Source organism: Branchiostoma floridae, chromosome 9 (genome assembly GCF_000003815.2).
Source record: "Branchiostoma floridae strain S238N-H82 chromosome 9, Bfl_VNyyK, whole genome shotgun sequence".
NCBI classification, from domain to species: Eukaryota; Metazoa; Chordata; class Leptocardii; order Amphioxiformes; family Branchiostomatidae; genus Branchiostoma; species Branchiostoma floridae.
The window spans coordinates 21,544,615-21,559,664 of record NC_049987.1 but is presented as its reverse complement, the minus strand read 5'-3'; the positions used below and the strand labels follow the sequence as shown (position 1 = coordinate 21,559,664).

At 41.4% G+C, this 15,050-nt stretch overlaps 2 protein-coding genes across 2 annotated transcripts in view; one reads left to right on the top strand and one right to left on the bottom strand.

The window, feature by feature from the left end:
- LOC118422610 (reticulon-4-interacting protein 1 homolog, mitochondrial-like) overlaps positions 1-9,892 on the bottom strand; it is a gene marked incomplete in the record, with an annotated part of 20,414 nt that extends 10,522 nt beyond the window's left edge. Inside the window, 6 exon segments of the mRNA XM_035830254.1 lie at positions 1,191-1,239; positions 1,911-2,035; positions 3,356-3,424; positions 8,303-8,466; positions 9,111-9,211; positions 9,537-9,892. Coding sequence (XP_035686147.1) covers positions 1,191-1,239; positions 1,911-2,035; positions 3,356-3,424; positions 8,303-8,466; positions 9,111-9,211; positions 9,537-9,727 — 699 coding nt within the window.
- Positions 9,893-10,116: 224 nt separating this feature from the next.
- The window catches only part of LOC118422295 (glutamyl-tRNA(Gln) amidotransferase subunit A, mitochondrial-like), a 31,475-nt gene continuing 26,541 nt past the window's right edge, over positions 10,117-15,050 (top strand). Inside the window, exons 1-3 of the mRNA XM_035829814.1 lie at positions 10,117-10,256; positions 11,374-11,533; positions 12,128-12,226. Coding sequence (XP_035685707.1) covers positions 10,137-10,256; positions 11,374-11,533; positions 12,128-12,226 — 379 coding nt within the window. The 5' untranslated portion in view covers positions 10,117-10,136. The remainder of the gene's footprint in view (positions 10,257-11,373; positions 11,534-12,127; positions 12,227-15,050) is intronic.

Here is a 15,050-nt window from a genome sequence, read left to right as displayed (position 1 = left end):
GGGGGGGATTTATACTTTGGTTTCCCCCCCCGAGTTCGGGAATGTTTCCCCATTCCATTTTTTCTTTCTGTGGGGGGGGGTTTTTCAGCCCCAAGGACATTTCTTTTTGCCCATGTGTGGGGGGGGAGTGTTCAGCCCCAAGGAAAGGAATGTTAGCCAATTTCTTTGTGTGGGGGGGGAGTTTTCAGCCCCAAGGACAGGGATGTTTGTCTGTGTGTGTTTGGGGGGGGGTATATAACTTGGTTTTCAACCCCAATGACAGGGATGTTAGCCCATGTGTGTGGGTGGGGCAGTTCAGCCCCAAGGACAGGGATGTTTGCCCATGTGTGTGTGGGGAGTGTTCAGCCCATGTGTGTGTGTGTGTGGGGGGGTGTTCAGCACCAAGGACAGGAATGTTTGTTTATGTGTGTGTGTGTGTGTGGGGGGGGGGTGTTCAGCACCAAGGACAGGGATGTTTGCCCATGTGTGTGTGGGGAGTGTTCAGCCCATGTGTGTGTGTGTGGGGGGGGTGTTCAGCACCGAGGACAGGAATGTTTGTTTATGTGTGTGTGTGTGTGGGGGGGGGTGTTCAGCACCAAGGACAGGGATGTTTGCCTATGTGTGTGTGGGGAGTGTTCAGCCCATGTGTGTGTGTGTGGGGGGGTGTTCAGCACCGAGGACAGGAATGTTTGTTTATGTGTGTGTGTGTGGGGGGGGGGGGGTGTTCCGCACCAAGGAAAGGGATGTTTGCCCCTGTGTGTGTGGGGAGGGTTCAGCCCATGTGTGTGTGTTTGGGGGGGGGGTTCACCACCCAGGACAGGGAAGGTTTTTTTTGTTTGTATGTGTGCCGGGGGGGGGGTTCCCCACCCAGGACAGGGATGTTTGCCCAAAAGTGATTGTGAAAGGGGGAAAAAGACCTGTTCCACAGCCAAGAACGGGTGTTTTTCCCACTTTTTGGGGGGGGCTGTTTCGCCCCCAGGACACGAAATTTTGGGGGCCTCCCATGAACAATTTGTAAGTATAACTTAGATAACTATTGAATGGTTTGAATCACCACAACAACTGTGTGACAGCTTCTATCATAGGTGTGATTCAAGGTAAACAGGGCAATGATGGCTTAACATTTTATCAGACTAAAAGCTATGACCAACATCAGCTTTCAAGTCATATGATGAGACTGGGATTAGAACCCCCAACCTTGTGGTCCTCACCTGTACAGCAAACGTTCCCACGCCTCCAGAACCCCCAAGGACCAACACCCTGGAGAGGGACAAACAAACATTGTTCTTTAAAATCTACAGGTAAGTAAGTTGCAGGACATCAGCAAAATCAAATAATCACTGGACACTGGCCAGTTTCCTAATAAAATGTTAATGCACATAGTAACATTATCATAAGTACGCACAAAGTAATATCAAAGTTTAATACCTTGAAAGTTTGTAACTTAAACACAAAATAATTATTGACATGTGTATTATCATAAGAACATAAAGAGAGAAGCCTACTTTAATATTAACATGTGAAATCTCATTGTACATTCAGCTACAAAATTTAAAGCTTTAAGATGAAATTTTCAAGGTTGTTGTTCGAACGTAAAACTGTACCAAGGCATGCATTAGGCCCCCTGGCTCTCATGTATTCTGACAACCCCAAAGCAGTGTTGGGGCAGATGTCCAACCCCACTTGCCCGATTGGACAAGTTAGATATTTCCATGATTGAGATTTTGATACACTAACTTTTTACAGTCACGATATAAAGCATTGGTCAACACAGAAAAATAGAGCCAATAATAAGAATTCCATTGCGGAGTGAAAGTACACAGAGAAAAAGTGAAAAGTTGGTTTGGGCAAGCTGGTCTTTAATGTACTTGCCCGATAGGACAAGTGAATTTTGGAAAACTTGTCCAACCCTGTCTGCATCAGGTCCTTACCTTTTCCCCTTGGTTGTTTTCTCGTTCAGTCCCCCCTGCGTGATCAGAGAGGCCCAGGCCGTCAGTCCGGCATAAGGAATGGACGCTGCTTGTACATGGGTCAATGATTTGGGTTTATGGGAAATCTGTGGGGCAGAAACAAAGAGAGAATGAATGAATGAATGAAAGGAGGAACAAACATAATCTTTATTCAGATGTTAATGTTGGTTCACCTTTATCCGCGGGGTAGCCTATATCCGTTGCTTTTAAAACAGTGCATTTACAGGGCTCGAAATACTGGGTGCATGTGCACCCAGGTGCACCCAAAATTGGAGCTGTGCACCCAATTATTTTCTCTGGGTGCACAGGGTGCACCCAAATATTTTCTTAGGTTTATGTATGTAAAGATATCAAAGTATACTTAGTATACATGTACATCATATTCTTGACATCTAAGTGTTAGAAAGATAATAAAAATGTCTGTTGTTTAAGAATTTGATAGCTTGTAACTAAGTTTTATTATTAGGTTATTACTTCAACTTAAGTGGTGCACCCAAATTTTTTGGGTGCGGGTGCGCCCAATTTTTTAAGCTGGGTGCACCAGTGCACCTAATCCCAAAAATGAATTTCGAGCCCTGATTTAGGTATGTCAAGTCGATGGACGTGGTTTTAAACTGCAGTATTTTTAAAACATTGCAGTTTGAAACCACATCTGTTGACTTGATATCCTAAATTCATTGTTTTAAACAACGTATTCAGTTACCCCACAGGTAAGGGTGATCCAGCATTACATTCACACATTTTTGTCACATGCATGATCTTCTTTATCTTCTTTGTCTTTAAACAATAAAGACAAACATGCAAAAGGGGGGAAAAACCTACATTGCTTAATAATAAGTCACTTTGCCTAATGCAATAATCAAAAATTGTAGTTTTATATCATCAATATCGTACATTATATCATACCTGTCACGCGAAAACGTTCGATACGGGTGTTCCGGACCGTGTGATAACTTCTGTATCACACAGGTTCAAAAGTTGTATCACACAGGCTTCCTTCGAGTAAATCGAACCATTTCGAGCGGGCCGAGTGTGGCACGGTTGGCAATTCGATTCGGACGTTGGAACATTGCTGTTGTAACACTTTTTGTTTGAGGGCACCAAATTTGTTCAACTTCTGGCGCATTTCGCACCAAAACATGGGTTTTCTCAGGTGGGTACGACATAAATAAAATTGTGACAACCTTCGGCCGTCGGGCGATCCGACCCGTGGTTGGGCTGGGACTGAGGGTGATGCGGAATACACCGTGTTGTATTCTATATATGTATGACACTGCTACAAGTAGGTTTGATATGCAGCACAGTCTCACTCTTATCCAGCTGCTTGCTTTATCTTGGACAGTGTGTCAATCTCATGGTCCTGGCGAAGTGACCCAAGCGTGTTACTTGAATGAAACCATCCTTACCTCACTGTTGGTGACCAGTACAAACTCTGCGTGTGTGCCCATCTTGTACGGGTTCACAGCTACCCACACCTGAATGGGCATATGATAAAAAATACATTCAGGATTGGTGAAGAATTATAACTGAGAACTAACACCAGTACAATTGTTGTTGTGCATGTGTGGTATCATGTGTAATGGTTAGTCTAAGAGTGTTTGCCCATGCAGGGTTCTAGCCAGCGTCCATCCTCCCGTCCCGTCCGACGGAATTTTGCTATTGGGGACAAAAATTGGCATGTAAAGATTCTAATTGAACCAAGCTGAGTCTACCAGCAAAATTTGCCACTCAAAATAAAGGAAATAGCATTTCATGGGGTCTAGGTTTCAAAATTTTCCTGGATAGTATACCCCAGGTCCCCATTAGAATCGTTGCACCTTTGACAAGATTTCCATTCAAAATTCAGGAGACGAAAAAAAACTTCAGGCCGGCTAGAACACTGTGCCCATGAATCAAGGGGTTTGGGGTTCAAATCCCTGACAGGCATCAATGTTGTGCCCTTGGAAAAGGCATTTTACACAAATGTCATTCAAACTTCCTCAATTCAAGCAAAAAAACAACACCTAGCCACCATTTTTGCGTGGCAAACATCAGAGAGGCTAATCCGTTAATAACCCTAACATTTTGCAGAAAAACATAATTTGGTTGCTGGGAGATGCTGAATAGCTTTTACTTTCTATCCCACTGGCTTGTGAATAGAGTGCCCTTGAGAGAGAAGTCCTGCAGTGATATTTCCATTAAGGTTTTAGATACATAATTATGCTAATCAGCTTTCAATCCAAATCAAATTTTCTCCATCATGGCTGATCAGAGTCACGTAGGGTCTGCCTAAACACCACAAATAACCACAAACGACTCTAATATGCAATGCATATGGGGCAACGACCTTGTGTACGATCTGGAGACATTTTGTTTATACATATTTTATGGATTAAAAAAACGCAGCAAGTCCTACGTATTCACCAGTTATTTCGAGTTAGTCCTGTGTCAAGGTTAAAGCAATTCTTGGCCACCATGTTAGATCGTGCTTGCTTGCATTTGAGGCTGAAAATCACTCAGTTTATAAGTTGGCAATGATAGAATTGCGGTATGCTAGAATCTATGAACCAACAGCTTCCATAGTTTTATCGCCCTGTCATCTATGGAGCCAAGGGAGGTATCGAGAATTTCCCCATGCAGACTCCTAGCACGGGCGATCCAACATGGCAGCCAAGAATTGCTTCGATCTTGAAACCAGCGGACTAACTCAAAATAACTCATGAATACGTAGGAGTTGTTGCATTTTTTAAATTCATCAATGTATAAACATTGTCTCCAGTGCATCACACAAGGTCGTTGCCCCATATACTCTGCTTATTAGAGTCGTTTGTGGTCGTTTGTGGTTGTTTGTGGTCGTTTGTGGTGTTTAGGCAGACCGGTCACGTATACTGCAATACAATACTGTGTTGCACTGACTTATCATAGACTGTGTCTGAAAATAGTGACCGTTAAAAACTATACTACCATCACCATTCTTATGATGGACGACATTCTTATGGTGGAATCGTCCTACAATGTAGTTTGATTTCTTCTTGTATGTATTTGAGGACCAAATGGAAAAGTGTTGATTATTCCATGACAGCAAATACAATATGTGCAAGTACTCCGTCTAGTCTTTGACAACCATCAGATTGACTAAGAGTTTTAAAAAAAAACATAATGTTAGAATTTACAGAGTCCTAACAGTTTCATGCAAACCTCAATACAGTCAAACCTGTCCAAGACGACCACCCGGGGGACCGGAAAAAAACGGTCCATTTGGACAGGTGGTCGCTGAGAAGAGTATCGACTCAAAACATGCCCAATACAAAGTATAAATGGTTTCCGTTGTGTTCAATGGCAAAAAGCAAGCACATTGCACGCACGCAAAGAAGCGAGGTCTGCTTACGCGCATACAACACGCACACTGAAAATTTAACCCCAATCTTTTATCAAACTTTTATACGATACAGAATATTTGTACACTAACGTTTTAGACCCTTACTCGGCTGTCAGTTACTTTATGCATATCTTTCTTAAAAAGGTCGATGAGCTACACAGATCTTTCTTTTAAAAGTATAAGACAATATACATAGCATTCGTTCACTTTATAATGATATAGATTTTTTTTTAAATTGTAACAACTAAATTCAGATTTTTTTAAATGAAATTTTCTCCCATACTACAGTAGACTGCCCAATTGACCCACCCATTGACCACCGTGATCTTTATTCTAAACATAACATCGTAATGGCAGTCAAAACTGACGCAAACTGGTCGATTTTGGCAAAAAATCGTGCTAGTTATCATCAGAAATCGATGAAAACCTCAATTTTGAAAATGATGCGGTCGTTATGGGTCCCAATTTGGGCCGGTCGCGGTCGCGTTGGTCAGGTGGTCGTTGAGAAAAGGTCGCTTAATGCTTACGTCAACGGGGAAAAAAATCGGGACCGAGAAAAAGCGGTCGAAATGGCCAGGTGGTCGCTGAGAAGAGGTGGTCGCTCGGGCAGGTTTGACTGTACTTATTTTTCAGTCACTGACATAGAAATGGACAAAGTGATACCTTCAGTACACATGGGTGTAAATAAGTCATTTTGGAAGTCTATAATGGCACTCATACCAATTAACAAATGAGTCTTTGTGTCTGGCAGGCCTGCTGAGTGGGAGTTTGTATTGAGCTTTCCTGTACAATGGTTTGTACCGCTAACAACACGTCAGAAAATAGTAATTGGCTTGGCAAGTGTTTGAATAATTTTCTGTGATGAAGTTTCATCAGGTCGTTATTCCATAAATTATTTTGTTGTTACCATGAGTATATTCTATGGTATCCTTTTTTTTTAAGTTTTACATGTACTTTAGTCTTAGTAGTTTTGTGAACATGTTTTGTATCATCTATGTGATCCTTTATATAAGTTTTAATGAATAGAAAAAAAATTCAAAAGGTGTTCAAATCCCCTCAATAATAATCACACACCAGCTGTTTATACTTTGTTCTGGTAGTGATGCTGAAAAAGAGTAATGGCTGTCACTCATAATGTCCCGAAGTACATTTGTACTCTTCATTACTTGTACTTGATTGATTGATTGATTGATTGATTGATAAACCATCAGGCAAGCATTTGTACTAAACTTATTATAATCATTATCTGAATACACAGCTTTATTTTTTCATCAAAATCTGCACCACATGTACACAAGATAAAAAATTACAAGATTTTATCCACACTGTACATCACATCATGCAGGCTTGTTGCCTCCGCACACTTGGGTTACACTAACAGACGAGCTGAAGAAACTCATCAGCATGACAATGGCTGACAGAGAGGAGTTTTTTTCAAAGTTCTGCTCGCAGCCACGACACATCCCGAGCCTCACGCTGAGACTCTAATTGCCATGTCTCTGCAGGACCTGTCAGTCAAAAGCACTCTATAGAAATGACTCCCAGTATATACGTCTGTTTTCCACCATCATCTGCGTAGGTTCAGTTGCCTCACAAAGTAAATTGATTTGATAGTCTGGGAGATTCTGTGTTCTTGCTACTCTAAAATTTACTATTATAATAATTTCTTTCTTTTGTTCCAGTAAAATATACAATTTCAAGTGTGTAACTTGATGACATTAATGATATTGCCATGTGGGCAATCTTTGTGCTTTTGTCAAATGAGATTAAGGTGTTCCCCCCAGCCAATTACAATGTAATGTTAACTTAATTGAAAGTGTAAAAGTTATTTCTTAACTGTTACAGTAATAATGCTATGGAGAAGTCTCTATAGAAATGAGTCCCAGTAAATACGTCTGTTTTCAACAATCTTCAAAGGTTCGACCACCTAGGAAAGTTTATTGAACCAATCATCTGGGGTTCTGTGTTCTTACCACTCCAAAATCTACCATTATCTCTTTCTTTGGTTTGATTTGGTTTGATTTGGTTTGGTTTCATACAGATCTTCATTAGTGACTGATACGTCACTATTCCTCCTGGAGTCCGGGTAATTTGTAGAGAATCACCAACTCTAGACGGAAGGATTTGCACCATCGTACATGTGTTGGGTTCTTTATCATGTGTGGGGTGTGGCCCTACCCAAACACAAAACCTCCATTTTGCGTCCTATCCGAGGGATGGCCCTCTCCAAAGCTACTAGTAGGTAGTCATTTTTCACTTGAGTAAAGCCGTGTAAAGTGCTTTTTCCATGGGCACAAGATCGGTGACATGGCAGGATTCTAACTCGAGATCTCTCGGTCCCGAGCAAAACACGCTGCTGCTGCGCCACGCGGTCTCACTTCTCACAACCACGAAGCATTCTGAACCACAGACTCTAATTGCAAGACCTGTCAGTCAACAGCACTCTATAGAAATGACTCCCAGTAAACACGTCTGTTTGTTTTCCACCATCATCTGCGTAGGTTCAGCTGCCTCACAAAGTAAATTGATTTGATAGTGTGGGAGATTCTGAGTGTGCTCTTGCCACTCCAAAATTTACTATAAGTTCTTTCCAGTGTATATACAATATACAATTTGATGATGATGATGATATTGCCTTGTGGGCAATCTTTGTTCTTTTGTCAAATGAGATTAAGGTGTTCCCCTCTGCCAATTACAATGTAACTTAATTGAAAGTGCAATTCTTAACTGTTACAATGATAATGCTATGAATAGTGTTCCGAAAGGAAGATACATGTACAAAAATCGGCTACTGCATTGCAGTTTCAAAGGAAGTTGCTAGGGGATTAGCTTGCTAGCTCATATATTATTGATTAACAATAATACAATACCAAATGCATAGCAATTCCTCTATCTAATTTATGGTTCATTATTCAGTAACAAAAAATAAATCTAAAAAATAGCATCCTGGTATAAAAACTGGATTTAAAAAGTGGAATACTAATTAACATAGTACCTCTTCCCCAGGTTTGTACTCCTTCACGTTGAGTCCTGTCTCCATGACGATGCCGGAACAGTCCCGCCCCAGAACAAGGGGAAGCTCGTTGACGTTGGGTTCCATGAAGGGAAGCACGCCTGTCGGATCACGCTGTCTGTTTAACATTGCCGCACCATAACCTTCTGCAAAGGTAGAAAAAAAATTAAACACAAAATAATTTCTGTTTCCTGCGAATCCAAGTTTTATTTGATGCTGAGTCAAAACTGAACAAGAAAACCACTCACCAGGGAACCGATAAAATCTGGTCTAGACAGGTCTAGTGGTAAAATCACTATTGGACAGCTAATCACTATAGACATGTATATGTCAATGGAATAAGTGGTCACACAGGCCAGGTGGTCCTTATGTAGAGATGGCCACTTGCAGCCAGCCTGTAGCTGGCCCCTAAAATAGTATTGCCCGGTGAGCTTTTTAATTTGCACTATTGAGAAGATGTTCCTGTCCACAGCCAAGCAGATCATACTGTATCAGGTTATCGTTGCCTTCTTTATTTTCCACACATATAGTTACTGTAAATGCATTTGATTTCACGGGGATTTAATTTTGCGGTAGCAGGAAAAAGGACTGTTCACGGTGGTTTAAAGTTCGCGGTATCACCATGCACTGTAGTCTCTTACTGCCATGGAAAAATGTTCAAGGCGGTTTTAAGTTCGCAGTAAAGGGGCTACCGCGAAAACCGCGAACATTAAACCACCGTGAAAGTTTCTGCATTTACAGTACTAGACATGTGATTTTCATCCTGTGGAAGTTGGAAAGTCACACTTACCTCTCATCATGACGTCTAAGGGATTCACACTAGCAGCACACACTTGTACCACCATCTGGTTTGGGTACATTATCGGGGGCATCGGGGCGTTGTCTGTGAACCTGGGGAAATGGTAGAAACAAAGAATGAATGAATGAATGATGGATGGATGGATGGATCATGGATGGTTGGAATTTGTGGATGGACGAATGTATGGAGTTTGTAGATGAATGAATGAAGGCTTCATGGAATGTATTCTTTTACCATAATAGCCTCCGGCTAGTTGGGTAGCCCTGGCTGTATTTCTCATGATTATACAGCCGAATAAATCAAATCAAAATCAAAACCAATTTGTTATGAACTTAAGAACACGTATATCATGATATATTATATCAAAGAAAAATATCAAAACATTGAAAAGGAAAATAAATAAAAAAATCAACACACTGGAAGTTCTTGTTACTGCCATACGCCTTCAGCTGCCACGCCTTCATGATGTAAGGTCTTCTCTGACTGGTGGAAAAATCCCTGCATCCTTGGTTTCTTTGGAAACTGCATCTTCCAAGAAAACTTGGCTCCTTCTTGACAAGAAGTGTTCTGCAAGATCCACAAATACGACCTAACGTACCGGTGATCATGTTTTCTGTTGCTGTGTCAAATGTCTGTTACTTCATCTAGACATCAGAAAACAATTGAGATCAATTTCGTTGGGGGAATCCCCTAAAATTCACGAGAAATACGGAAATACTTATTTTGGACTTTCATAACATGTGTTGTATAACACGGAAGGTCATCGTCTGCAATGACCCTCCACCTTTGACCTCGTTGAAGAATAGTGCATTCCTAAAATAGGTAAAATTAGTAAGGGCAAAAAATTATTTAGACTATAGAATCATATTACAGATTGTATATTCAATCAAATATTATCAAAATATATATTTATTTAAGTATTTATTTGCAAATAGATTATAGTTTGTGAGTTGAAAGATATTCTAGACCTTCTCTTCAGATTATGCACCCCTAAAAATATTGGACTATCTCAAGCACATGTGCAGGTCCAAACATCATGGCGGAAGACCAGAATCGTCCTTGACTTTCTTGACAACTTTCCTGGCACAGTTTAACTTTCCGAGAGTCTTTAGCATGCTGGGTCTCACACTGAAGGAGGTAAGGAAGTGTAGTTTTCAACCCTTACTCTTGATCACTTACACGTACTAGTACTAGCTCGGATAGGGGCTGTGTGCATCGTGGGTTGGCTAAAACAAGGAGCTTATATCTCAATATAAGCTCCTTGGCTAAAACTTGACTTGGTTTAGATATCTGTCATTGTGCATGTGCCCATCTGTCTGTCGGTCCCTATCTGTCTGGGTTTCTGTCTCTGTATGTGTGTCTGTGCGTATGTCTGCCTGTAGTTGTGTGTATCTATATGCCCATCTGTGTGTGCATGGGTGACGTATTAACTACTGTGAATTGTGCCCAGTGTTTTATTTTCATGGATTCAGTGATTGCCTAATAAAATACTCTTCTATACTTAAAGTTCAACTACTCTACTCAAATGTTCATCTACATCTACATATCTGTACCCCCAAATGGCCCCGCATGGGGCATCGTAGGGGAGGGGGGGGGGGGGGCAGTTGAGGCTCCCGGGTTAGGGCGGGCAGGCCGTCTGCCTGGCATGGAAGCACTCAACGTTGGGAGCACTTTAATACAACCGTGCCAGGCAGGGCGTTCCACTCAGAGATGGTTCGTGGAAAAAAAATGAATGTTTGTATGTGTCGGTACGGGCAAAAATGGGCTGGTATTTGTGGTTGTGGCTTCCCCGGGTGTGCCCATGGGCTGGTTTGAGTATGTTGGTTGTGTCTGTATTAATATTATTGTTAACTACTTTGTACAAAAAGGTGAGGCGGGCGTTCCTCCTCCTTTCGGAGAGAGGGCGCCACTGCAGGTGCAAATGTTGTTTTCATTTACCAGAGTTAAAAAACTTAAATGTAATATGATGATTTTAAGCCTGTCCTACCCCACTTGCACTTTCGGGCAAGTAACATTTGTTCATGAGTGTCATTTTTATATACCTTTTAGTCATGGCATCAACCATTAGCTACACAGAAAAATAGAGCCAATGATAAAAGAATTCCATAACTAGAAATGAAAATACATAGTTACTTACTTAGAAAAAAAATGTCATTCAAATTTCGGACAAGCGAAAAGATGGTCCAGGCTAGTAATTTTTTAATGTACATTTTGTAGTATAGGACAAGTGAAAACTTTGTTCCCGCCTCTGCAGACAGCTCGGCTGCTGAGTGAAGGGAAGACGACAGCAGCGGAGCTCTGTGCCGCGTGCGTGGCCCGAGCCAAACAGGTGCAGGAGCTAAACGTCTTCATCACAGAGACATACAACACCGCGGGTCAGCAGGCGGCAGACTCCACTCTCAGGCACAGACAGGGTACGTACACGTCGCTACATGGATCTCAACTCCTCAATGGCCTTTTACGAGCGCTGGCGTCGGATGTAGCCTCCTTCACGGCCTTCCACAGACGCTCTTGTTTATTTGGGGGAGGTGGGCGCAAGCGCTGATTCACGATTTTCAAGATGCTGTGGCCGTGTATTTATGCCGGAAAGGTCTTATGCCGAAAGATCATGTTATCTTCCTGGCATAAAAATCTAGCCGCCTTTAGAGACAGTTTGGCCACTCTGCCGTAAACCGTATGCACTCATCCCCCCTTAGAGATATCTCATAGGGACTTTTAGAGGGAAACAATAAAAAGAAGGAGAAGATTTCTGAAGGACCAATTTCTATACAATAGTGGGCAGACCCCTTGTCTTGGGGACTGGGTGTCCCAACTACCTAAGTACAGACTATGGAGCTAGGACATTTTTCAAATCGAACAAAAGCCACAGCACAGCCAATCAGTCTTAAGCCAGCCAACCAGTCTTAACTTTACGTAGTTTATATTAAAAGACCATTTCAAGCTAGTTTCCATTTAAAGATGGATTGTGAAAGATTATATGTCTATTCTTTGCTCACTGCTTCTTACAGGAAATCGGCTCCATGTTTTAGACGGTATTCCTGTCACCATTAAAGATGCCTTCAGCACTGCTGGTGTGAGAACAACCTGTGCCTCCAGAATACTCAGAGGTTTGTTTGTTTGTTTGTTTATTTGTATGGAATACCTGTTACACCATCCCATGCCAGCTGCTGCATTGGAAGCTACAGCTATCTGCTTTTCATACCATTGCGCAGCCCTGTTGTCTTTTGAGATTCTTCCAATAGTTGTTATTACGGTGTGTACGCATGTCAGGGCTTGAAATACCACCTACATATACCCAGTACATGGACCAGTGTAGGTTACGTGCAGGTAGACACCAGAAATACGAGAATTTGCCTGCACTAACCTGCATTGGTCCATGTACTGGGTATTATACATCAATATCCTATGATGCAGATGAATATGGATTGTTATTAGCTGCATTGACTGTTACCACCTATAAAGTATACATGTGTATAAGAAAAAATAGCAATAGTTTCTGATCAATCTTAGTATGATGGTATAATTTTGTATTTCCTATATTCAGAGCGGTGCACTGCCAGGTAAAAATTTGTTTGGTGCAGGTAATTTTTAATGTTACCTGCATGCAGAAAAAAAGTATTTCGAAATTTGAAGCTAACATTTGGCTTCAAACACCTCAAACCCTATCCGTCTTCCCAGATTTTTCCACAGAACTTAAAAGTGTGCTTTATCTTGTGGATGATCCTATACCCTGCAACATGAGAAAGTTTTTGTTACCCTGTCCTATTTTCAGTATAATGATACTTTGGGGTTTGGGGTTTTGTGCGTGTAAAAAATTTGCGCATTAAATCTTGCACGTTAAAAATCTGTGTATTGAAATATGCAAATTAGCTGATTCCAAAACTTTTTGCAGTTTTAAACTTAAAAGCTTAAAAAGGATGACACAAAAGTATCATATTATTGCATTCTAGAGTGCAATATCCTTTTCTGTAAATATTCCAGGAGTTTTAATTTAAAAGCAGGGCTTTAGCCAGCTCGAAATTTTTTTTCCGTCAGCCAATTACAAACGTCGCGAAAAGCGGGAAAATTATTTAGAAGAACTGAACTGAGACCTTGAAAAACGGGTTTTGATGAGATTATCGTATGCGAAAGGGCGCCGACACACATTGTCAACAATCCTAACAATAGTTAAAACAAACAGTATGTGGCTTTTACGGCCGTGGGCGGCGTCCCCAAGGATTTGACGCAGCAAATTTCCGTCAATTGACGGAAAAGCGGACGCTGGCTAGAGCCCTGTTTAAAAGTGATTTTTAAACGTTAAATTTTAACGCACAACAAAGGTTGAAATTTGCATGTGAAACAGTCTGCTTGAGAAAAGATGAAATAAAGCTTATAGAATGGAGAAAAGCCTCAAGCTGTTATATTTTACAATACAAAGCGTCATATATTAGTGATTTTTCTATGTATTTGAGTCAAATTTAAGTGATTTTGAAATATTCTGGAAATGCAAATTAAAGTATTCCCAAGTGACCTAAAAAATAGGGGCTTTTCAAACCAAAAATCCAGGTAACAGATGGTAAATCATATAATGGGGTCACATTTTTCTGCCTAAGAATTTCTCACTACACATTTTCAGAGATATTTCAGGAACTTAATTTTTTAACACGCAGATTTTTAACGTGCTCGCAGATTTTTAACGCGCAGAAACCCGTTCCCATACTTTAGATAGTACAACAGACGCACACAGGATGTGCTATACCTCACATGAAACACACAGTCCATCTCCTGCTGGGAACAGTTTGCAGTGAAAGTATCTTTAGCCTCTACCTATCTATTCCCTGGAGTGAGAGTTCCTGTCTCATTGACGTCTGACGCACGTGGACGTCTCTCATCTCTGCTCCTTAATTTCCTGATCCTGCTTCTGTAAGATGTTTTTCGTCGTCAAGGCTACGTGTGACGCAGGAAGGTGTCACTCATCCTCCCCCGCCTCACGAGCGCAGCCGCACAAGCTTTACAATACAAGTAAACCTTTATTGTACAGCCAGCATTGAACTAGTGTAAACTTTGTCTTGCAACTTTTGATATGTTGGTTAGACATCCTGGTATTAAGATACGGAAGGTACATGTGTAACAGTTTCTCAAGCAACTTGATAGTATCCAATGTAGAATACTATCCAGTTGCTTGAGTAACTTTTCTCTTAGGCCCCGTTCATGATGCAAAAAATGAAACGGTTCTATCGGTTAGGCCTGAAGATCCGACAGCAAAAGACAGGAAACGGTTTGCATTTTGCGTTCACGTTCAACTTGCAAACCGTTTCAGTTCCTTGAAAAGGCAAGGTAATGCGACCTCTGACCCCTGAGGTTGTTGTGATCTTGCCCAAAGTTGTACAGTCAAACCTGTATTAGCGGCCACCTTTGCATAGCAACCACCTGGCCATAGTGGCCACTTTTTGTCGGTCCCTTGGATTCATAATGATTGAGAAATAGGCTTAGCGGCCACCTGTCCAACGCGGCCACGGCCACACGATTTTAGGTCCCGTTGATACAGTAACACTGCCTATGCAACCATACTGCAGCCTTATGTCACCCTGCACCGTGTTTGAAATTGTAGTTTGCAAGGATTTGGAGTTCCTGACAGGGTCATTTTGGCGGTAGCAGAAGGTATGCATGCCTTGAGCATTAAAGTGCAAGTCTTTGTCGGTGAATTTACCGATCGAGACAATGTCACTTGGCGAGAAAGATTAGTAGGAACTGTAATTATGTGTAGCTTGCTCATGGTCAATTGATCAACATTTTCTCTATAGGGGCCACCTGTCTATAGTGGCCATATTTCTCCAGTCCCTTGAGTGGCCGCTATAGACAGGTTTGACTGTACTTCTATGTCAGATTATTGGTCTTTGATCGTAATTGAACCAATGTTTTAGTGAATTGGAAGCTGGGTTCTGTTATGAC